Here is a 24,513-nt window from a genome sequence, read left to right as displayed (position 1 = left end):
TTTATTTTGAAAACCACTAGACGCGGAAGTTGCCTAGCTGTGGTGACGCTACGTTTTTAAATCATATAAACGCGTTTATTGTTTTTTTTTCCTATAGAAAGGGGTGAATGTCGACCGTACCGTTTGCGGTCCCTGGCTCACGTGACGTCACACATCAGGACATGGTTTTTAATCTGCTTCATCCGAGGCAGACAGGAAGGAAGGAAGAAAGCACTTGCACTGACATACTAGAGCCAGATTATTATTAACTGACAATTAAAAAAAATGAAGTCTATGTTGATATTTCTGCTACATGTCAGCTCTTTCTGCTGGCTGGTCGGTGCCACTCTGTCAAAAACGGATTCAAAGAAGTCGCCGAAAGTTGAAGCGCAGGTAAGTAGCAGCTGCTCTCCACCTATGACTTAAGTGTAAACACTCGATGCTTTTGCTCAAAGCCTCAAACGCGTTTCCCTCCTTCATTTCGCCTTTTAGAGTTCTCCAGATGAATTGTCTGTGTTGGACAGAGGCCTTGTTGTGACCGATGTGCAGTGGAAGGACATAGTGAAGGAAGAAAAGAGATACTGTGCTCGTATCAAGAAGACATTTGAAGGACCAGTGCTGGGATACATCACGCCTGTAAGTCTCTGTCTAAACAAATGTGTATCTTAATTGGTGTGCAGAGGTTCAGTTGTTACCACAGCCAGGAAGGAATCAGAATGCTGTTTACACTTATAACATAGACAAATGGATATTATTAGCAGCTTTTAAATTCTTAATGAGAATAATAGAACTAAACCATTCTTTTCTGTAGAGCTGCTTGAAAACAAAAAGTTTGGCATGTTTTGAAACTTTAGTGAGATGAAGAAGTTTGCCTTCGGTTTGAGTTTTATGAGGACTTATGTGCTGAAATGCAATTAAATGTCAATTATTCTGACCCCAACCTGATGTCGAGATAATTACCATGTGTCTTGTGTTTACTGATAATAAATCAAACTGAATCTAGGGTGGAACATAACATTTTGTACTTGAAGCTTTCCTGAACAATCAGAAAACAATTCAGTTATGAACAATGTTTTTCTTAACTTTATGTCTTTTTGTCCTAATTTTCCCCTTCCTCTGTCAAGAGGTGAATCTGGGCTCATCACACCTCAAGACCTTCCATTGTTTGAGTCCAACATTTATGTTCCATAGCAAATTGAGGCTATTTTTTTCCAACTGGAGATGCAGATCTGTGGTTCTCTTAAGGCTTCCCTTTCTCTTAAGTTCTCTTCACATACTCTATGACAGACCAGTGGACACGTATTTGTTCATTTTTGTCTGACCAGTCCTCTCGTTTCACATTTGTTGTTATTCTACAGTGGAACTCCCATGGCTATGATATCGCCAAGCAGTTTGGCTCCAAGCTGTCATTGGTCTCTCCAGTTTGGCTTCAGCTCCGCCGACGAGCTCCTGGGACGTTTGACGTTACAGGACTCCATGATCACGACGCCGGTAGATAATTCACTTCACTGACAGCCAAATTTTAAATGTCCGCTCATTTTTATACAGTAAAATGACATGTTTTTGTCTCTCTAGGCTGGGTTAAAGCTGTACGCAAGTCAAACAAAAAAGTCAGGATGGGTGAGCAGATGGCGTCTGTTATTGGATGTCATTTGAGATCTGGAGGTTGTTTCATGGTTTTCTCAACCTATTTATATCCAGTGCCCAGAGTGTTGTTTGACGGCTGGTCCTACCAGGATTACATGAGCGTGTTTGGGAGTGAGGATGAAATTGAGGAGCTGTCAGGTGAACTAGTGGATGTTGCTAAGGTAATAAATGTATTAAGTTTATCTTTTAACTCTTGTCGTTTGGTCGATATGAGTTTGATGGGAACATTGTGGCCTTTCAGACGGAGGGTTTCGATGGATTTACCCTGGAACTTTGGAGTCAGCTGGGCGGGAACAAGAGAAAGCGAGTTACTGTTTTGAAATGGGATATTGGAAAACTCTTAACATTTTGATTTGATTAAACATTTTTTAATCTCTTTTATTAACAGGGAACTTGTTCATTTGGTGAAACATGTGTGTGAGACTTTAAGTGCTAAAAAGTTAGACTGCATACTAGTTATCCCACCAGCCGTGACGAGGTGAATCTAACTATTTTACATTCAACAACAACTTTTGTGTAAAACAAAACCTTAAACTGTTCCAAGCTAAAGAAAAAAAGTTTTTTATGTTATTATCAGTACGGGGAGCCCAGGGATGTTTGGCAGGGAGGAGTTCGATGAGTTGGCCCCTGTTGTTGATGGATTCAGCCTCATGACCTACGACTACTCTAGTGGAACCAGGTGAGTTCATAGATGAGAGGATTTTTATTTTTTGAAAGCAGGCAGAGAAAATTAAGAAATTAACCCTTTCCTTTTTATTGTTCAAACAGACCGGGTCCAAGCTCACCATTGCCCTGGATCAGAGACTGTGTTTTGCAGCTTGCACCAAACACTCAATGGAGACAAAAGATCCTGCTTGGAATGAATTTGTATGGCCTTGATTTTTCAACCCATGGGACAGAGCCAGTCCTGGGTGGGAGGTGAGGTAGAACCGTTGGTTTTTTGCTGGTTAAATTAGCTTGTTTCAGTTTTTATCGAGTCGTTCTTCAGGATTTAGTTATTGCTGCAAAATCAGAGAAATTATTTGTTCATAAACTCCTATCAGTTACTTATTTTGTATCTCAGTTACTAAAGTAGACAAAGAGAAGGGTCGCTAACCTTAAGCTTATCGTTTAGGTAATTCCACATCCCAGATTCTTGGGATGTGGAATTACCTGTTTGACCAAATATAATTAATTACATTTCAGGTCAAATTTGGCTCCTGGACCAAATTATTTTGATCCTTCCTCTCTGCAGACTAAACAAATGTTGATCAAGTTATTCTAGGATTAGTTCAAATATTTAATGTATTGCTGGACTGAATGCTAGAACTGAATCAAATGGTGCTTTAACAAAATGTTAGCTTAAGGGTGGAGCCTTTTATGCAGCAAGCTCACCATAGCTTATTTTCCTCACCCTAACAGATTTTTTTTTTGTTCAGTCAGTTGAATAATGTAAGATAAATGTTTCATTAAAGAAAGAAAAAGTTCAGACTTTTTTATGTGACAAAACCTTTACATTTTTACAGTTTTGAACATTTTTATATCTGCTGGACATTTTATTGCTGGTAGTAAGCACCCGGGTTAAATTGCATGGTTTGCTACCAGGTCGTTCTCAGGTGTAAATCCGTTCTCAGATCAAAATTTCAACTGCTAAGAGGAATCTAATGCAGCATGAAGACAAACATTCAGGAGCTCTACAGTTTCCATTTCCCGTCTGATCTCTTTAGGTACATCGAGATTTTGCGAGAACAAAGACCAAAGATGATCTGGGATGAATATTCTGCTGAGCATCACTTCAGTTACAAAAGGTACTGAATAAATGAATAAATAAATAAATAAAACACTTGAAAAAGTTTGACACTGAGAAGGATTCCTAAATAAATGTTTTTCCCTTCTCCCCAGAAGCAGTGCTGCAAAGCATGTGGTGTACTATCCTTCACTAAAGGTAAACTTTTTTTAATTATAGTGTAAATTATGTTTATACCAGTAAATAAATGCAAAATATTTGTAATTTTTTACAATTTTATTTTACTTTTTTTGCAGTCAATCCACATGAGGATTTCTTTGGCTACTGAGCTGGGAACAGGATTATCCTTATGGGAAATGGGACAAGGACTGGATTATTTCTATGATCTCCTATAAACGGTGGACTTTTTCGTAAAGAAAACAGTGTTTTTGTTGTCTGTACATAATTTTTTTTTGCCTCTTTGAACTGGAGAAAGAAATAATGCGACAAAAAATAATCAGCTGCTTTGAGGTTCATGAAAACATGGACGGCTTGTTTTGAAAAAGCACTTAAAGAAAACATTGGTACTTCAGATTTGTTTCATTTGTGTTAATTTATGATTTTGTAATTTGTACAGTTCAGAAATTGTGATGTTCAGGACTGTACCAACTACAGTTTTTCAGGAATGTTTTCACACCAATTGACTTCTCACATTTTGTTACTTATTGTAAAATACATCTGAATATTGTTTTCTTTTAAAAATAAGCGAAATAATATGCTGTGACATAGTAAAAAACATGTTTTCAAACATTAAATGTCTGGAAAGTACCTCTGCTTTTCAAGAATGAAATATGTGAGGAACCATGACCTGAATAATGAGGATGAGGGCGTGTGCAGAACAGATCTCAAATATTGCTAACACAGTCCACCAAACAGGCCTTCATGATAAACAACCAGACTGAAGCCCCTCAGTATTAAAAACAATTGAGATTTTACAGATCAGAAAACACACATTTTCTTATTTGTAACTATCATCCTTTGATCCATGTGTCTGCTGTTCACAGTGTAGCTTTTCCTGAAGAAAATGTATGGAATGATGCAGTAGTCTCTTCTGTATGCACAGTGGTGGCAGCATTATGCATTATGACATTCAACTTAATGTCTCTGGAGAGACCAAAACTGTCAGACTGGACAGATCTCCTTTCTGCAGGTTTTTACTGTAGAAAGTAAAAAGTGTAGTTTTTTTCTTAAGAGAACTCTCAAGATTAATACCAAAGGTCCTTAAACACAATATGTTCTCAAACAAGGCATGCTGGCTAAATTAATGTATTTTGTCAAAAATAAAAGACTATTTTTTCCTGTCGTTTACTGCATTTAGACAAAACACTGGACCCTAATTTGGAAAGAGTTAGTTTCTTGTTGCATCTGTGACTTTTTACTGAGAAGTTTAACAAGTAGTTGTGTAGTTGAAACAATAACTTTCAAAGATTTGTTGAAGAAAAATGCTTCCTACTAACAAATCCAGACACAGTGACCTTTTATTTGGCATTACAAAGGAGGATGAGATTATTCACTGCCAGCGACGTCGACTGCTGATTCTGTCCAGTTATGACGTGTCTGTCCACAACTACATGCACGGCGTCTTCTTGACTCGCTGGGAAACGGAGATGAGCGTTAAAGCGGTTTGAGGAACAGTAATCGTATTGGTTTAGTGTCTGTGCAGCGCAGCTGCTCACCTGTATAAGATCCTCCGCTGTCTTTCACAAAATCCTCCACAATAAGGGGAAGGTTGGCAAAGTCGGGTTGTCGCACCAATTCAAACACAGACGGCTTTGAGGAAAACATTGATTATTAGGTAGCTCGTACACATGTGATCGGCCTGAGTAAACATCCCCCCGGGTAAGAGAAGACTGACCCCTGTTAAGCTGTAACCACTGAAGATCCACTTCTGGCCCTCAGTGGCGCAGCACAGTGCTGACACGCCCTGTCCAACAGCACACACGGGCTCTGCACAAGGCGGACAAAACAAAAATACAGCGAGCACTGAGGCTGTTAACAAAGACATTAACACAAGTCTGGAACTCACTCTGCTGGGAGATGAACTGTGTGAGAATTCGGTGCATGGAGCCGCTGTGTGCCAGGTCATTCGGCGCTCCGGGGCAGTCAGGGATGAGCAGCGCCTGGTATCTAGCACCTTGGAAAAGATCGGCGGATCAAAACTGAGCAGAGCCCAACCAATGTCAGCAACAGAGATAAAAACAGCAGCTGGGTTGTGGAATTAACTCTTCTCACCATCGATAGATTCGAGTTTGGCTGGTGTTGCGTAGGACTTCACATTGAAGTCCTGCACCCATCTCGCTGTGCTTTCATCAACTCCTACAAAGTCTATTGGCTTTCCCTGTATTTACAAAAAACACACAATCATAGTAAAGTAGAACAGATGAAGTATTGACATCAAACTGGCAGCTATAAGACAACAAAAACTCTCAGTGGAAAAGATTTTGGCTTCGGTAAACATCTTACTCGAGATCTGCAAATTTAATCTTTGCCATTTCGAATCAGCAATTCAAATACTGAAAGAAAATGTCTGCATCAGAAAAAAACATTTATTTGTTATATAAACACATCAAAGAGCTTGTTCTTTGACACAATGTTTTAGTTTACTAAAAATACTAAGAAGATGGCAGACATCACTTGATGTCTGCATTAAGGTGTTATCTTGCAATCTCACAATTTGCTGCTGGACTCAAATCAATTTCCTGTATCAAAATGCCTTTAAGGAAGAAATGAACTGAAAAACTAAATTGGCTTACTGATTTCTTATTCTCACCAAATGGTCGCATTTCTTTTCTTTCTAAGCTCACAAAAAGAAAATCATTTGCAATGGATTTTTTTAAATAGAAATTGTAGATTTGGATGAACCACAACATGGCAGAAAAAATATATTTTCCCCAGTTATACATAACAGCATACCGAACCTAACCATCTTATTTTTGAGAATTGGCTGATCAACTGGGGCATCACTGCTTGAATTAAACCAAAATGAACAAAGTATGTGTTATAGTGTTAGAAAGAAAATTGCAAATGTGAATAGACCAGAAAGGTTTGATGTGATCAGAACTTCTCAAGAAACAAGAAAAGGTGAGAAACCTGTTTCGTTCACCGGATGAATAGTGCTATTTTGAACTGAAGGGATGAGATCATTTTACCATCTTAGCGGGTAGCAGGATGTCACCTTAATAACACACATAGGATATCTCAAAATAGAACATTGCATGCAAGAGAAATGCTTCTTGTCAGTATATATACTGATAAGTTTAACGAGAAAACCAAGATAAAGAAAACCCAAAATTCAGTGTCTCTGAAAAGTACAAATATCACATTAGACCGATCAAAGACGATGTTTTAAGCACAAATGTCAGACTTCTGATAAGTATGTCGATTTCTATGCAAAACATGTCCATTGCTGCCTCTCCAATCTTCCTTCAAACCCTGGAACTTTGATTTCTAAATGAAATGCAGAATTTACTTTTATCTGAATACAGTACTCTGGACCATAATGCCACAGTCCTGTTTCTTTTCTCTGATGTTGCCTATGTCTAATATTCGTCTGTGTGTCTGAAATGGATTTTGCTTCACAAATCTCTCAACGTTGAGGTTCTCCCGGTTGCGGTGCATCTTTTCCTACCTCACTTCTTCCTTCCGGCCAATTTTCTTCTAACATGCTTGGATACAGAAGAAAATCATGAACAGCTAGCTTCTTCAGCAGTGTCCATTTGTTTCTATTAATTACCTTTTTCAGAGTATTCCAGTTTTGTATTTTCATCATCTGTAAGCCATAATCATCAAAATGACAAAACAGGTTTGGGACACCACTATGAGATGATTACATAGCTTTACCTTCTGAGATAACTGGCAAGACGTATTGCGCTTTCACATATTTTCTGTACTTGTACTCAGGGCGCTGTTTGACGTTTGCCCTCGTTTTTTTAGGCATTCGCTCATTCATTCATATTGAAGCTCTTACCCCTGGTGTGGCGGTCTGCAGATTGAAAGCTGTGCTGCAAAGACTGAAGCAGTGCAGAAAGGATTTGGCGGAGACCCCTGAACGAATAAAACACACCAATTTAACACTTAAGAAAGGCAATAATGCTCCACAACAGCGCATTCGGCTACAGTTTAAATGAACCCTGGATGACATTGTTGAATTGCAACCAACAGGCTGCATAAATGACGCTCTGCTGCGGTCTGTGCAGTGAAAGCCGCAGTGGACTCACCTTGAGGAGAAGCGCTGGTCACTATTAAGCAGGTTGGTTTCGCAGACATTTTTATTATTATTTTTGCCAAAGAAGATAATAGGCGTGCAAAAAAAAACAAACAAAAAAGATCTACAGAGGAAGTCAGGTCAGCTGACACCAACATCCGTAAAAGTCATTTCAGAATAAAAGCCTTAAAAATGATGTCTGGAATAATTCAACTTTATTCGCATTGGAACTAAAACAAGCTTAGATAATGCATTAGAATTACGACAATAATTTAACTGAGGCCTCCTCTCTTAATATAATAACACTATACATTTATTAGATAGTAGCATTATGAGATACTAAAGCATAATGACGAGGTAGTATGACATCATTATCAGTCAATTAAGCCAAAATGACAAGATACAACTTATAAGAGCTGGTAAATCCATAATTATGAAATACTTATGTATATATTATTGTACTTACTTATGAAAGTAAGTACAGTGGAGGAGAGGGACTTCCAAAGCCCTTACTAAATTCCTTGTGCCACATAAAGACACCTCTTTATTATCAACAGTGTTTATCTTGTGTGTGTTTTATTTTGCGTAGAAGTATATTTACATCTCATACTTTATCGTAAAATGTAAGATAACTAGAATTTCCTCTTGTGAAATAGAGATTGGTGCTGTCCAGCAGCATTAGTATAGTCGTGGTGTTTGTCGTTTGAAACACTTTTCATCATTTCAGCTTCCAACTCTACAGCAGCATTGTGGGAAATGTTGGGTTTTACATCATTCAACTAAAAGTTACACAGTCAAGAATGTGTAACTTATTGACTGTGTCCCAACGTTAGTACAGATCTTCCTTCAGGTTTCGACAAAGGCAGCAGGTGAACATCATCCCTATAAGCTGGAAGGAAACAGAAACATAAAACTTGTTAGTTCCTCTTTCACATTTTATAGGTTGTGAATAGTCATTTGTATTTTCCTAATTTTACCTGTAGAAATGCAATCCCAACCCCCACTGCCCCAAGAATATACAACTGGCTTTTGATGTAATCCTCAAGTTTCTCAATGCATCCTCCCTGGGTGGGAATAAAACAGAATGAAATGAAGATCTAAAATGTTTGGAAACAATTACTTAAGGAAGGAATTTAGCGCCTCAAAACTTTTTCTAATGTTACAACCTCAAACTTCAATGCAATTCAATGTGAATTCATGTTATGGAGATTTTCAAAATCCTCTAGAAATAATATGACAACCTTTGCTTGCATTTGTGCTATTTACCGTCTTTACTCTGATACTCCTGAATGAAATTGTAGAAGTCACGTAGTTACTTAACAGAGTCCACCTGTGTGTAATTTAATCCCTGTATGAATGCAATTGTTCTTGGAAGGCCTCAGATGTAAGTTAGAGATCAAACAACATCATGAAGATCTTGGTAAAACACTCTAAATCAGAGTCAGGTTAAAAAGCAATAGACATTAAATATTGCATAACATCCCAATGAAATACATACTTTAAAGTTTGTAATCATAAAGAAACTTTGGTAATTTTGAAGCGTTTTGCGAGGTGCTATACCTCCTCCCTGTAGATGTTGGATGGATGATCTCTGCGACCGCAGAGGGTACTGGGAGTTTTACAGCAGCTGTCAGGAACGAGCTCTTTCGTTTCTTCTCTCCGGATCCACTCACTGTCTCTCCAGTCGGAGAAGTTGTGACTTCCACAACATTTAAACTGAGTGGGAGGATCAAAGAAAGATTTTATTTTACTAAAACTGCATTAAATCTTTTAAGGATGAGGATAGTTATTTCTGCTCCTCTCATATTTCTTTTATTTGAGCCAGTGTTTGCAGCTGTAGTAGAAACAAATGTTCTCACCTCTTGTTGTAGCTTGTCAACAGACAGTGTGATGCTCTCCTGGCCTGGTTGCAGGTATTTCTGCTGCATGTTTAACTTTAGGTTCTGTCTGAGCTCATCATCCAGCTGTGAGAGTCGAGAAATACTTGAGAGAAGGAAGAAAAAAATCCAACGCTTCGCTTTTTTCCCCTGCCTTTGTATCATTCGATTTGACATCTAGACACTCAGATATTGCTTTAACGTTAATTGTAGTTATTTGTTAATATTTTATTTCACTGTGAAAAAAGAAACACTCGTTAAACTCAGAAACAATGACATTCAAAACCATTAGGAGAGCATGTCAACTTTTTACTAGAATTATGTATGAACATCTAGGAGAAACAGACGCAAAACAAAACAGATCTCAAGAGATTACCTGGTAGCAGAAAGGGAAACACTGCAGTGACAAAGTGGGGAAAAGAAACAGGTGTGAGAAGAATAGAAAGTGAAGAAAAACCAAAAGAACATGCAGAGAAAAGCATGCAAAGAGAATCTCTACAGAGTTAAGTTTTAACAATGAATAGCTATTTTTGCATGATAACATAATTCTACATACATACATAATTTTTTTTAATCATAAATTGCAATTAAACACAATTTCACTATCCTACTAATATAAACCTATTTTAACTCTGCATCTTAACAAGGTGATTGACAAGCTGCTTAAAGATCAATTAACAAGTTTTGGAACCTGTCTCACAAAATGAAGTAGGAAAATATGCAAAATATATCAAATAACTTAGAAACAGATGTTTTCTAAGGCGTTTGGATTGCAGGGAGAAAAACTATCCAAAACAGAGAAAATGTGGAACAGTACTGAACCTTCCCAGAGTTACTCATGCTATCTTTGTTTCTATTTTTGATCTGAAAGATTTAGGACTGACAAAAAAAGAATAAATCTTTAAAGGGGCAAATAGTTTTTCCACAGAACTGTCAGTTCAACATTATATTAAACTGAATTAAAACCAGTTACTAGCTGTGCTAGAAGCTAAGCTAAATTTACCTGTTGTTGGTAAACATATGCCAGGACTCCAGCTGTGATTTCCAGCAGAAAGATACAGAGCAGCAACACCAAATACTACAGAACAGACATGAAAACAGATCACATGAAAAACAATTCAAACTCAGACATCTTTATTTTTATATTTGTTCAACAGATTTAGGGGCTAAATAGAATTTAAAGGAAAAGCTTGGATATGATTGAAGTTGAAAATAAAGTGGAAAGAATCAAAAGTAATAGTTCCGTTAACTGAATCAACAAGATGAAGAAAAGGTGTCGCTTTAAAAAGGCAGAGGTCCAAGGGGGAATAAAAATAGACATAACATGACAGAGTTTGTTCAGGTTTGCCTTTGAATTGTATTCCTTTCACTGCGACTGTCTGCCTCTCTCTCTCTCTCTATCATTCTGTGGTCCGAGAGGCCGCTTGTGATGCTCCTCATTCCTCTGGCATGAGCTGAGCTCTAAATCTAAACTCTTAAAGACACACTACATGACTTTATCTGTCATATCTGACAGACATGCCTCACATATCAGGCTACCCTGAATGGATGCAGACCAGACAGAAGGTCACCAAGGATTATTTTTCAACACACACTTCTCAGAGTCATGTTCTGTTGTAATGAAGAGCTTGTGCATGACCATCTGACTTCACATGCTTCACAAAAAGCTAACTGACTTAAGGTGTTGTATTTTTCCTGTGTTTTTGTGGGCTCTACAATCTTACCACAATCAATAGGGTCCTCTTTTCATTCAGAGTGGCGCAGCATCCGATTATTCCAGTGAAAGTCACAATGACTCCAGCGACTATCAGGATGGAAGCAGAGGCTGAGTAGAAGCTGGAGTTCAATAAACTGATGTAGTCGCTCTTATCCACCAGAGTCCACACTCCCACCGCCAACACGGCCCCTCCAGCCACCTGAGACACAACAAGCCACATGTCAACAATCATGCATATCTTAAGTAGATGTTACTTCACTTATGCAAACCACACAACATCTCATTTAATCGATGTAAACCCCTAAAGATTTTAGCTGAATTAGTTTTTTCTAAGATGCATTTAAATTAATGTGTTTAATCTAATTAAATTAGAATATGTGTTCAATGAGACTCATTTGTCAAATTAAAAGTCCCTTTGAAAATAACCGTTAAGCAGGCATTACACATTTTTTTTCTTATACTATGTGGTCATGTGGCAACAGCAATTTGCCTTCTGAACAATAACTGATTCTCAAACATGTCCCAGAACTTACAGACTGATCAAACAATAGCTGATCCAGAATATGCATTCATTTATTTATAATCAAGCTCCATAATTCTGATCAACACTTGATCACGTTCACAATTTTGTTGTTTAGCTCCCTGACCAATGATTGTCAGTTGTGACTTGTTGTTGTTTTAATGTTATTCAGCATTATTGCTGCCATATATTTTCATCTTAAACCAAGCTAAAGCTAAGCTAAGGTTATGTTTAGAAGTATGTTTTAGTATATATTTAGCCTGGCGTCCTGGTCATTTTGCTTTGTTGTGCACTGTGTATATTGCTGAAATGACAATGAATCTAACTCGAGAACTTTAGTACATTTGTAAAACCTAAATCAATACAGGCAAAGGGTTTGTAAACCTACTTATTCGTAAACTTACCCAGAAACAAATGTTGAAGAGAAAAAGTAGATACTTCAGGCAAATTGTTCCACATGTGTTCTTCTTTTCACGATGAGCTTCCATCCTGTAAAACAACATATGTTAAATGTCTGCAAGCATCATAAGCAATGTAATATTTTCCAAATACTAAAGATTCAGACAGCTGAGAAACCTAAGAGACTCTGAATTTAGGTCACACCTCAAATTTTACTGGAGATAAGATTATCTCCAGTAAACTTTCATGGCTTGAGGGTAAATAAAGCCTAATTACCACAAACTCTGTCTCTGATTAAAACAGCATTTCGCTGTGACCTAAATGGATACAGTAATTTCCTCTTTCAGTGGGCTTAACCTTCAAAATGAAGAAGTGATGTACTGAGACGAGTTAAATCTCAGCTGTAGGTTTAATGAACCTATCTGACGACATACAGGCAGTTTCCCTCCTTTGACTAAACCGTAGACTGACAAAAAAAGCTGGCACCAAATTTATTCAAGGGGACATGGAAAGAGCTCAGAGATGAAATCAAATATGTTGTGGGGAAAACATACTTAACGACTTGTGTCACATGTCAGCCAGCACAGTCGTATGCTCCCCATCTCAGTAACGCAAGCTGACCCCTTTACTCTACACCTGGTATGTTTAACATTTGACTTTAGGATAAAAAAGTTTATGTATTTAAAACTGAACTATCATAAGTGTAGAGCTTAAAAAATACAAAACCTTGGATTTTGCATAGATTTATTCTAAAGATAAGTAGATCAAAACAAAAAAAAAAAGAATATGTAGATATTTCAGTTAGCAGTAAATTTATCTCATCTTAGCTTAAAAAGTACACTACCTCGATGCTTGTCCTGAGTTATTTTTAACCCACTCTGTAATGGAAAAAGCTGCTCTCTCATTTTTTTGTTATTGAAAGGACAACAGTCCTACCTGAATTCAGAGGATGTGTCCCAGAGGGATGATGACTCTCAGGGTAACTGAGCAGATCCCACTCACCCCGCTGTGACTGCGACACTGTTGTTGAAGCAGAACTGCAACAGTGTAAGTTTTCAATTGACGCTCACAGCCTCCTACATGAGCGTCTGTCCTCCTCTTTTGGCCTCACACACACTTCACCGCCTTCACGGACAACACAGAAGGCTTGTCTGCCCCCATCTGGCTACATATTCACACAGGCTTTACAATACAGTAAAACTCAGAAAAAGGACACAAAAAATCATAAAAATATATATTTCATAACAAAGACTTGATAATACAAAGTATGACAATATTATAGAAGTTGGTCAAAAAATAGAAAAGAGCCTCTTGTTTAATGAAGTGACTTTGGGCGGTCCTTGTTGGCGTGAAACACTGAACTGAAATGTTTTTTTTTTATTAAAATTTTTGTAACAAAGCTTTCCAAAAGCATCAAATCTTTTTTTTACTGAGAGCGCAGCAACTTCTCTGAGCAGTGTCCTCTGTCAGTAAAAAAACGTCTTCACACTGCCGATCATCCTTGGTCATCAGCATCCTACAATAAGAAGAAAATGTATTTTTAAACAATTAACAGAAATAAAATAAACCACATCATTTATGCAGTTTTTGTTTTGAACCTCTAACTGTCATCTTGTGCGGGAGAAACCACAGCCTATTCAAAAGTAACATTTACACCAACAATGTACATGTAAGAAACGAGAATTTTAATGGAATAATTAAATAAAAATTGAAATAATTAAATTAATTGTTTTTTTTATATGCTAACAACATAAATCCGAAACAGTTTGGAAGGCTTATTACTGATCTAACAGCTTTGTTATATTTACTTTACACAAGATGGAGGAACTTGTCCTGGTTTTCTTCAGATATTAATTTATTCATACATATTTAAAGACAAACCCTGAAGCTGTGTTGCATTTTGTTAACAAATAAAAAGGCACTTAAACCTGCAACTTCAAAATGATCATGTGGTTTGGGGAACAACTCGAATGAAGCTGTCAAAAAACCTTAGTGCAACCAAGATTTGCTTGTGGTTTCATATTTGGGGGAATTATTTATTATTATTATTGTTATTATCATTTTTGTTTCTTAAAGAGGAACTATTATTTTTCCTTTAAAAGGTTAGTATATGACTATAGGCTATCCAGAACTTGTTTTTTATATTTTTACACAAAATCAATCTTAGATAATGAGATTTTAGTCTGCTCAATTCTGCTTCCAGAATGAGCTGTTTTAGGGCCTCTTTCTTTAAATCCAAATAAACCAGTAGACCAATCGTGTTGTAGCTTAGCTTGGGTTGCTAGGTAGAACTGCTGAGGTTGATAGGTGAGGGGCAGTGCCTTCTAATTAGTGACATGACCTTCCGAAGAATTTTGGAAGGTCATGTCATGTATTGCTAAAAAACAGCTGGGTGGTTCTGCTAAAAGTTTGGGTTGTTTTAAGAAGCTGTAGAAATCCAAAATAAAGAAAAGCAAAATGTGGAATATGTTAATCGTCCCCTGTAACAATCTCTCTCTCTAAAATATTTACACCACTAGAACCTTTTCACATTTTATTGCAATATAATCACAATGAAATGACAAATTTCAGTATGTTACAGGGGTTTTTGTTGTTGTTTTTTTAGATCATTAAAAAAATAATGGATAACTTTGAAGTCATTAAAACCAATAAGTTGAGGTTTCCTGTAAGTGGAAGAAAAGTATTTTGCAGTTTCATACTCAGCCAGGTGAACCATCAGCTCTTCCATGTTATACCCAGTCATGGCACTGCATTCATGAAACAAAGCCTGGTACTCCTGTTCAAACAAACAAAAAAAAAACTTGTATTTATTTAATATTTTAATATAGTTTGTTTAATCTAGCCAGCTACTTTATGTGAATCAGTGCAGAGAGCTCTTTGAATATTCAAATGCAGCTCACCTCTGCCAGCCTCTCCCCCTCCGGTCTCGTGATTTCTCTGTTGTTATTGTCTGCTAAGTCCAGCTTGTTTCCAAGCAGCATCAGCACAGTCCCTTCACACATCTTATCCTGGAGGGAAAATCCACCACACTGACTTAATTATGTTTGCTCAAGCATAAAAGAAACAAGAGGTTCCCCATACAAGTTGTTGAGGTAAACAAAATTATTATGCCACTGAGATTCTAAATGATCATTTTCCTCAATAACCTTTGTGCGTATTCAAATGACTGATTTGCATTTGCCAGAACATGTACGCCCTCTTACCCTGACAGAATCCATCCATCCTCTCACCGCACTGAAGGAGGCGCTCTGAGTTACGTCATACATGGCAAGGATGCCGTCTGCCTTTCGATAATATTGTTCAGTGATGCTGCGATACCTGGAAGCATGCAAACATTTAAATTATAGGTAGGTAGGTCACTTGAGCTAATAACTGATTGGTCAAAGATTCTGCAAATTAAAAGCACTCATCTGACCTCTCCTGGCCCGCAGTGTCCCACAGCTGCAACGTGATAGTGGTGGAGTTCAGGATTAAAGTCTTCATCTGGAAATCTACACCTAGAAATAACAAAACATCATCACACACAACACCCTCCAACAGTCCAGTTACATCCAAAGCATGTGATGCTTGATGTTAGCCTGATGTTTTTTTCTTTTTCTTTTATAAAATAATCAGAAAAATGTTGCATATTTATTTAACCCCCAACTGATCCCCATAATGCTGCAGTAGGGACAGGAGAGCTGAGTTTATTAAAAGATGGGAGGAGCCAGATGCAACACTATCCTGGACGATATAATATTAGAAGATGCAAAAGACTGTGGTGTATTTTTGCTTCCAGCAGGACTATGGCTTTGAACAAACAGGCAACCTTACAGTTCACTGGAATGCTTTAGATCAAAGTACAACTTTGTGTTAGGATGTCCAGTCAAAGTCCAGACTTTAATCCTCATGAGGTCTGAGGCTCTAATTAAAAATAGATGTTCTCAGATGTTCTCTACCCAATCTGACTAAGCATGAGGTGTTACCAGAAGAACATAAAGCAGAGATTTGAGTCTATGAAGCAGAGCTAGCAGAGAGCTGAACCAAAGTTCCTTGATGTAATTATGTTGAAAGATGATTCTGCAAAGTACTGACTTAGGAGGTTGAATACAAAAAAAATAAGATTTTTATTTAGAAAAATATAAAAAATTTTTCTTTCAAACAATTATGCATAACTTTGAGCCAATCTGTCTTCACTCAGACAAGCTGTAAGTTTAAACACAAAGTCAAACATGTTAATTCTCCTCCACATTCTCACTTATTAAATTCCAATAACATACTTTAAGAATTTGCACTGTAATGTGACAAAATGTTAAAAAATTCAGAGTGAGTGAGTGATTATCCTAATCCCTCCTCTCTGATGTCAAGCAGCAGACATGTGACAAAGTGTAAATACTAGGTGTGTATTTTTGTCAGGTAGACATGACAGAGTACCGTTCCATGTGACTGTTTACACAGCAGGGTATTTGTCCTTTCGAGGACAGACTGTTTAAAATTGTATTTAAGGATGACGCATTAATCAAACAGTGTTGCTTTAACCAAGTTTTTAATATTATTCAAGTAAAATCAACACTTCTGTTTTTAGTCACCAAACTCTAGATTTATGCAGAATAATAAGGCAATGAATTAAGTTTTTATCTGGTTATGTGGTTGAACATAAACACAGTTTTACCCAAAGCTCTTAAACCTCAACTGGTCAATGCAGAAAGAAATCTCCTGTGCAAGACTGGAGCTTAAGACTCAAAGTCTGCAATGAAGCATGAAACTTAAGGTTGACTCAGACTGAGTTGGCAGTGGATTATTAAGTTCAGCTGTCATTTTGGAAATGGTTTGACACACAGTCGAACCACTGACAAACTAACTGAAGTAATATATCCTTTTGTATATTCGTTTGTATGTCAATTTAAAACCTATGTACTAAAGTAATGCTCAGTAAAACTCTGGTGTTCTTATAATAGTTATATTGTTGTAAAATGTCTTAAAACCAACTACAAAGACTGGATGTTAAGGGAAGATGCACATTGTTACTTTGACATTTATACTGTTCAAAGTCTCAAGAATAGATGTTTTCCAAGTAAGCAAGAAGGGAATAAGAACTTTTGGACAATGGCATGCCGACTCCAGTCTGGAAATATAAGCTTATTTCCAGTCTTATGAAACAGGTCTGGAAAAGATCAGAATTAAGTTCCAGATCATAGCACAGCTACAGTCCCAGATTGACAAATTTTAAATGTCATTTCCATTAGTAGAACATGAAAAAAGCATGGTGACCAGTAATAACCAGATAGTGTAGTTCTCCAGAGATTTGAAAATGATGTTCAGCATTAAAAAATGCTCCAGGAAAATATATTTTATAGTAATTAATTCAGTGTGGCACTAACAATCTTAGTAAAAACTACACTGCCCTGTGATACCCATGCCTCTCACACATTTACGGGAATGCTAGTGTGCAATAGAGAATTGCTTACCTACAGTAGAACTCATTTTACTGCAGTAGTTTCCAGAGCAGTAATGCCGGATGAAGGAGGTCTTACCCACCCCCGAGTTACCCAGAAACACCACCTTAAACACTCGCTGTAGACCGACAAGTCTGCTCTAAAAGCAAAGTAAAAGGTACCAAACTTGACACTTTTCTTGATCTAGTGTTATATTTTTAAGAGGGAATATTTAAGATTCTCACCACCTGAGTTTGAATCTGTTCAACATTTTCATCTAGGACTTTAAATGACGGTAGACAGGTCTTGGATGAATCTGTGACCTCTTTTGTATCAGTCAATTCCAACTCTCCAGAAGAGCTCAGCAGTCTTCAGAATCAACAAAGAAAAATAACTGAATTTTATCTGCTTCATTACTGTAAAAAAATAAAAGAAATGGAGACTGTCAATCATACAAACCTTCCTACTGGCTTGTCTTGCTGCAAGTAGTTGCCTAATATTGACCCTCTCTTCTGCAGAGACTTGGTGACGTTTGGATTCTAGAAGATTACGTGGACAACATGAGTATTTTCTTTGGATGCTTTTCACATTTAAAAAGACAGAAATGGAGTCAAAAATACTTTATTCTCCAGCAAAATAATTTAACACAATGTTTCTTTCCAATAATACAGTTTTTCTTTCATAAATTATAATTTAAGAAAAAATACAAGACATAGCATGTTCTCAAGACATTTCTGTGACTGAAAATTAAACATGTATGGCATTCACTTCAAGGCAAATTTACTGACAAGGTGTAACAAACATCAAGGCAGTTTAGTTTACTTGTTGTGTTCAGTGAGGATAACAAAATAATTTTCTTTTCCTGTTGACAAGGGACAGTAAATTGTGACTAAGCACAATCCTTCGCTTCATTGACTACTTCCACAGAAAACTTAGATTATTAAGTCATTAGCAGGAGCTGCCTGTTTGAGTAATCATTGTCCAGGGGATGGAGGAAAGCACAGTGCTTTTTCCAAGACTTAGCTCAGGTTGGATAAACCTGCCGGGTCCAAGGAGGACAAGGGTCTTCACTGAAGAGATAAGGAAATGGCTGGGAAGAAAGGACAGTGTGTCGGTGACTAACCAGCTTAAGTGATTGCTGGGCGTCTTTCTCATCCCGCAGCCTCCTGTTCATATCCCTAAAGGCAAAAAAAAAAACAGAAATTTGTAAATACACAGCTAATATGGAGAGAAAACATCAAAATGATTACTGAGGGAAATATCTTCCCTATAGTGAAGTCATAATCCATTCTATCAGTTTAATGTCTCCTCCACCAAAGCACCAAGCAAAAGAACAGTTCTTTGGGATTCAAAACCTGATTTTTGTTCTTTACTGTTTTGGATTGGCTGTAATATATACATATATATATATTTTTTTATAAGTGCTCATTTAAATGCAGCCAGACACCAAATATGCAGTTAATTGTTATTTAGCTGGTAGAATCTCACATTCCTGTCATTTAATACAACTAACTTAAGAGAACAGAAACAACATTTATATCAAACAGAGAACATAATTTGACTTTTATATAGTCATGAGTCAAAATGAAACATGATAAAGTGACACTGATGTATGACAATCTTAATCCAACCAGATTAAAATAAACAAAAAACAAAAAAACATTGAGATCTAGAATCTTTTTTTCCCCAAACAGGACCTTGCAAGATAGCAACATCGATTAGAAGTATCAACATTTACATTCAACCAGATTTGTTTAGTTTTAAATGCGTCACAGCATCAACAATAAAAGCAGCTAATGCAAACCCATGACTATCAAAAGCAACGGTGGTTAAAACTCTCTTCTTCACAATACAGCTTCTATCTTTTAATTGTTTTGGAATAAGAGATTGATTAAACTTACCTTAATATCTCAAGTTGTCTCATCAGACTTTCCTTTTCCTTTTTAATGTTTCTTGATACCCTCATTACATTTCTATAGAGATACATAAAAAAAAAACAGTGCTAATGAATAACCAACCTGCCAGATATTAACTGATAAAGTTAATTCATTAAATGATCACTTTCATCAGACTTGACGCGTTTTGGTGCTGACCTCTGTCGGGCCACCTGCTCCTGAGCGGCGTTGGCCTGCAACAGGCTGAGCTGACGCAGTGCGGACTGCAGCCTCTCTCTGCTGCTCTCCACCTGCTCCTGCAACTGGTGGTTGAGGCTTCGCAGCTGCCGGTTCTGCTCCTTGATGTTGGTTTGCTCACAATTCAGTGTTCGGATTCTGGTCTCGAGCTGAAAGTGAAGGCAGAGCCCCATGAACACAAACACTTTACAGAGAGATGCATTTACCACTGCTGGGATGCCCCCACCTCTTTCTGCCTATTCATTGTGTTCTCCAACTCCTGCTCCCGTATCTTCAGCTCCTCCTCCAGCTGTTGGCCTCTCTGCTTCTCCTTTAAGCTGTCCTTCATTTTAAAGTGGAGCAAAAATAAATTAAAACAATTTCGTTTTATTGCTGAATGATACATTGGTTGAATTACTCAATTTAATTTATTTCTACATCTAGAAGTAGATGTAGAAAGATTGAAATAAATCTAGCTTTTAGCATAAGCAACACAAAACCGGAGAAAAACTTATGTTAAGTATATTTATGAAGCAAGGATTAAAAAGAGTTTTCAAATATTCCTTCGTATTTATTCCCTGGGATGTAAATATGATGAGAAAAAGTTCAGATTTTTATAGATATTTTATTCTTTCATGAAAATTTAAAAACCAGGCAGCGTGACATTGACTTTAAGGTGATTTAGGACCTAGGTTTTTAATTTTTAACAATTATATTGTTATTGAGTGAAAGTGCGTCAATCTGTGACTGACTGCTCGTAACTATACTCCGTTACTTGCCAGGACATTCTTGTAAAAAGAGATTTTTTTTTCCATCCTGATTAAATAACGGTTGATGGAGAAGATCTCCTAAAGTGTGAGAAGTGCAGCAAATAAGATCCATTGGAGGTGCGGCGGGGGCGGGACTACTAAATCTCCATAACAACCAGACCTTTAAACACATCTTGGCCAAGAACGCCAGAACTTGAGAGCATTGTATACCTGTACCTGAGCGGCCCATTTCTCTTTTTCCTCCCTGATCTGGCTTTCCATTTCTTCATATATGGATCGGACCATCTTGTCATGTTCGCTCTCCCTTCTGAAGCAAAACAGGTTTAAAAGATTAACTCTTTTCAAATAGTTTACATATAAACTGCAGAGCATTTAAGCAGCAGGGGGAAGGAGCGACCTGAGAAGAGCTTGTTCCAGAGTGTTTCTCTCTTTGATGGCGTCCTGCAGATTGGACACAGCGTGGACTAACAGGGACTCCAGGGCACTGAGCAGCTCTGGGCTGTCTCTCTGGAGATCACACCACAGGGTAAAAAGCTCCTGCTGGCTGTTAAAAATACAGAACCAAACGCTTAAATTCAGGTGCTCAAAGCATAGAGGCCCTGCCATCCAGCTAAGCACCTCACCCTCCCTTATCAGAGACAATGTACAACCTTTTTTCACTGGGGGACATTTCTACCAACATTCTGCAACTAAACACATCTTACTCTTTGAACATCTTGTCAGCACCGAGCTCCATTAGTATGTTGACAAATCTGGCTGCGGTGGGGTCCTGGGACCAGTCTACATCGTCCCGCAATGCCTCTGATCCATCTGGGTTCAGCTCAGCTGTTTCATCCACACCCATCAGTTCACCTGAGCCAAGGAACCAATAATATGTTCAACTTTTTGTTGTGTTAAAGTCACTAACTTCAAGGTAAATCATGGGAGAGCCACACAAAGTATTCCATAATTTTCAAGTGGAAGGAAAATAAGGAATGTTTGACAAAGAAAACTGTGAAATATGTGGAATACATTTGTAGCATTTCACTGATAGTGTTAAAATCCAGGGCAAAAAACTGCACTGAGGGGTCATAAAATTAGTAAGAGTTCACCTGTGTGTCAACAACAACAAAAAAAGTCCAGATTTTCTGTCAAGTCCTAAGTGGTTTGTTAGTGAACAAAACGATTCACAAAGATCAGGAAATAAAGCAGACAGGTCAGAGAAAGAATTGTGAAGAAGTTGAATCAAAATTGAAAAGCACTATAAACCCACCAAGAAATGGACTTTAACCTAAACTGGCAGGCTAGCCAAAGATAATATTAGAGAACCAGTCAGAAGGCCCTTGCTAATTCTGGAAGAGTCTACAGATAAACAAACCTGGTCTTTTTGGAAAAGTGGAAACAACACATTACTTAGTTCTAGCATCCTCTTTCAAACATGAAACAGGGAGATCTGTCTTGATGAGACCAAAACTTAACTTTCTGGCCTTTTTGCTAAATGAAATATTTAGCAGAAAACTAACACTGCATATCACCCAGAGTGAACCATCTCCATTGTGAAACATGGAGGATGCAGCATCATGGTGTGGGGATGCTGGGAAGTATGGCTGTTTGATATTGTAAAACAACCAAAAATAGGACAGAGATACTCCAGATCTAAATTTAATTTAAGAGTCTGTAGCATTACCTGAAAATGTATATCTCAGTATGACTGAGCTTGAGCCATTTTGCAAAAAGGGAAACATTTTAAGTCATTAAAGTCTTCAAAGCTGGTAGAGCCAAAACCAAAATGAACTGCTGAGAAAGGTGATTCTACAAATACTGTCCCAGAAGGGCTGAGTACAAATGCAGAGACTTTCCAGATTTTTATTTGTAGAAGAAAATAGAAATAAAGTTACATATCATTTTCCTTCCACTTCATAAATATGTACTACTTTGTATTACATACAAATGTGATTTATTATGACAAAAATGTAAAAAAAAAAAAGAAAATACAAGGAAATTATGGAAATTTTTCAAGGCAATGTGTCTCAAACAGCTTTGCTTCGTTCCACAGCCCACTCACCAAGTCCTGTTTTGAACTCAACAGGAGTGAGAAATCCATTGTTCTCTCGGTCCAAACTTTCAAACACAGTCTCCAGTTGTTCTGGGGAGAGCGGCAACTCGCCTTCTAACCTCTGACCACAGAACCAAAAACATAAAAATCAACACTTTAAAAATGAATGTCCTTAAAGTTGCTTCTCTACCAAACCAGCCATCATACCTGCATGTCTCGTTTTGTGATGAACCCTTTCCCCTCTTTGTCACATAGGACAAAGAGCTCTTTGGCTTTGCCCAGGGTCTCTGCCTGTGGGCTCAGCGGCATCGCCTCTCTGGCATGTGGTGAAGCCAGCGGGCTACGTCTTTGACTCAGCCTGGGGCTGCCAGATGGTAGGCTCCTCAGTCTGGGGCTTAGTGGGACCGCCTCACCCCTGCCTTGGCCCACCAGCACTTCACCATCATTCAGCCACATAGACATTCCTATAAGGAGACAAAAAAGAGGAATAAATGATTCAGTGATTATGTTTTGTCCATCTCTAGTCTACACAACAGGACTTTAAGTTGTTGATGAATTGGAACCAATGTCTTGCTTGTATGATAGTAGAAAATGCTGTATTAAATTAGCAAGAAAGTGTCCATGAGACTACTCCCTTGTTAAACACAGTGCAGAGTAAACTGTGACTGAGCACATGACACAAAGGCTGTCAGTTTGATCTCCACCACATTTCAAAACAATTTCAGATAACTTGTATCACACCATGATAGCTCAAGAAATTATTCCTTCATATTTATTGCAAAATTATCAATCCAAGGTGTGTCAAGATCAAATACAGTTTTGCAGAGCACAACAAGTTGTTCTCCCTAAAAGGAGAGCAGGATGTGTATGTGATTAAAAACAGGATGGTGTCATATGAGAAGAATTATGTGTTCTTGAAAGGGAGAGCAGCTAGAACGAGGGAAAGAGATGCAAATTTAACATTTGCAGTTGTTTGCATTCTCAAAGCCACCACAATTACAAGCAGATTTAACTCTAAAGAGCTACAGGGAAACAGCATTAGTAGCGACATCAACATTTGGAATTTTCTATTGAATACAATGAGCTATGCATTTTTTTACAGTAAGAGTGAATTCACATAAGTCACATTTTTCATTATAGTCTAACAAAAGCAATTTTGGACTTTCATATGCTGAACTAAAGTCAGGCTTAGTATAATATGTCTTGACCTTTCTACTGTATCTTTCTGCTCCGCTATCTGTTGATACATAAAACAAAACGCTGACGATAGTTGTAAATTATCTAACTGGTGGTCTGGGAAGTTTTCAAAACTAAAGGATATACTACACCAGATAAGAGCCTTGAGCAAACAGTGTGTTTTAGAGATTTAGTGGGTCAGTCGAACTCGAAACAAGCCAGAAGCCACACCAAAGTTCATAAACTGCAATAGACTCTATTCATTTTACATTAATTTTAAAGAGGTGGCAGAAGTTGTTCCGCTTAACTATGTTGTTCAACGTCAAACATATGTTCCCAAAAAATACCAGAGCACTTGAGATAAAACAGGTTTAGCAAACAAAACGCTTATAATTGCACATATAATTTTGTTAAACGCCTTCAGGACACATTTCATGCCCTAAAGTGAATGCGAAACTTGAAATTTAGGGCAGCATTTCCAAGCAAAAGAAACAAAACTCCCCACAGTAGACCATTAAAATTTAATTAAAGCAGAAGCCCCCCGCAGAGACAACAACTTACAGTGAACTAGTGAAGTAAAAAGAAGGTCAGAGTTAATTTAAGAAACACATGTCGCATAATAAGCTAACCGAAGTTGGAAAAAGTTAGATTACTCACCTGCAGCAGCCGCGTTACTACACAGTCCACTACCTTTGATCACTTAAGTCAGTCACTCAAGTTCCTGTCTTAGAGACTAGAGGGCGACTGCACGTTTCATATATTTGCCGTAATGTTGATTGTAGTCAGGAAAATAGAATTTTTGGATCTTGCTACATTACATTAAGCATAGCATTGTTTCACTGTTTGTAAAATAATATTTATTTTTCAAACAAATATTTGTCTATATGGCACTGGATAGT

The 24,513-nt window shown here is 37.5% G+C and overlaps 3 protein-coding genes across 10 annotated transcripts; 1 reads left to right on the top strand and 2 right to left on the bottom strand.

Annotated features, from left to right (window-relative positions):
- The first annotated feature begins 29 nt into the window (after window positions 1-29).
- On the top strand, window positions 30-3,923 carry chid1 (chitinase domain containing 1). Of its 2 annotated transcripts, none has more exons than XM_055039164.1 (12): window positions 30-372; window positions 472-615; window positions 1,338-1,470; window positions 1,555-1,599; window positions 1,681-1,787; window positions 1,868-1,929; window positions 2,015-2,104; window positions 2,204-2,305; window positions 2,395-2,544; window positions 3,333-3,413; window positions 3,511-3,550; window positions 3,649-3,923. In XM_055039164.1, the coding sequence occupies exons 1-12, from the start codon at window positions 265-267 to the stop codon at window positions 3,745-3,747; spliced, it is 1,161 nt and encodes a 386-aa protein (XP_054895139.1). In that variant the 5' UTR covers window positions 30-264; the 3' UTR covers window positions 3,748-3,923. The 2 variants fall into 2 exon arrangements, with proteins under 2 accessions (XP_054895139.1, XP_054895131.1); XM_055039156.1 differs by having other exon boundaries at window positions 3,508-3,550.
- Window positions 3,924-4,851: 928 nt separating this feature from the next.
- On the bottom strand, window positions 4,852-13,331 carry gatd1 (glutamine amidotransferase class 1 domain containing 1). Of its 5 annotated transcripts, none has more exons than XM_055039177.1 (10): window positions 13,045-13,169; window positions 12,114-12,198; window positions 11,197-11,388; window positions 10,476-10,550; window positions 9,849-9,869; window positions 9,455-9,559; window positions 9,156-9,311; window positions 8,573-8,659; window positions 7,609-8,484; window positions 7,359-7,435 (listed from the first exon to the last, which is right to left on the bottom strand). In XM_055039177.1, the coding sequence occupies exons 2-9, from the start codon at window positions 12,195-12,197 to the stop codon at window positions 8,425-8,427; spliced, it is 780 nt and encodes a 259-aa protein (XP_054895152.1). In that variant the 5' UTR covers window position 12,198; window positions 13,045-13,169; the 3' UTR covers window positions 7,359-7,435; window positions 7,609-8,424. The 5 variants fall into 5 exon arrangements, with proteins under 5 accessions (XP_054895178.1, XP_054895152.1, XP_054895161.1 ...); XM_055039186.1 differs by lacking the exon at window positions 13,045-13,169 and adding an exon at window positions 12,466-12,817; XM_055039195.1 differs by lacking the exon at window positions 9,849-9,869 and having other exon boundaries at window positions 13,045-13,331.
- A 154-nt stretch (window positions 13,332-13,485) lies between these two features.
- cracr2b (calcium release activated channel regulator 2B) lies at window positions 13,486-24,313 on the bottom strand. Of its 3 annotated transcripts, none has more exons than XM_055039065.1 (18): window positions 24,272-24,313; window positions 22,646-22,902; window positions 22,448-22,559; window positions 21,108-21,255; window positions 20,801-20,947; window positions 20,614-20,710; window positions 19,881-19,976; window positions 19,616-19,803; window positions 19,424-19,495; window positions 18,646-18,700; window positions 17,982-18,061; window positions 17,768-17,891; window positions 17,556-17,682; window positions 15,524-15,605; window positions 15,312-15,426; window positions 15,009-15,116; window positions 14,808-14,884; window positions 13,486-13,624 (listed from the first exon to the last, which is right to left on the bottom strand). In XM_055039065.1, exons 2-18 carry the CDS (start codon window positions 22,898-22,900, stop codon window positions 13,522-13,524), a joined length of 1,986 nt encoding a protein of 661 aa, XP_054895040.1. In that variant the 5' UTR covers window positions 22,901-22,902; window positions 24,272-24,313; the 3' UTR covers window positions 13,486-13,521. The 3 variants fall into 3 exon arrangements, with proteins under 3 accessions (XP_054895040.1, XP_054895047.1, XP_054895056.1); XM_055039072.1 differs by having other exon boundaries at window positions 17,771-17,891; XM_055039081.1 differs by having other exon boundaries at window positions 20,620-20,710.
- Window positions 24,314-24,513: the final 200 nt, after the last annotated feature.

Source organism: Poeciliopsis prolifica, unplaced genomic scaffold (assembly GCF_027474105.1).
Source record: "Poeciliopsis prolifica strain line A6 unplaced genomic scaffold, Auburn_PproV2 SCAFFOLD001, whole genome shotgun sequence".
NCBI lineage: Eukaryota > Metazoa > Chordata > Actinopteri > Cyprinodontiformes > Poeciliidae > Poeciliopsis > Poeciliopsis prolifica.
The sequence above is the reverse complement of the archived record's forward strand: the minus strand, read 5'-3'. Positions and strand labels throughout refer to the sequence as shown.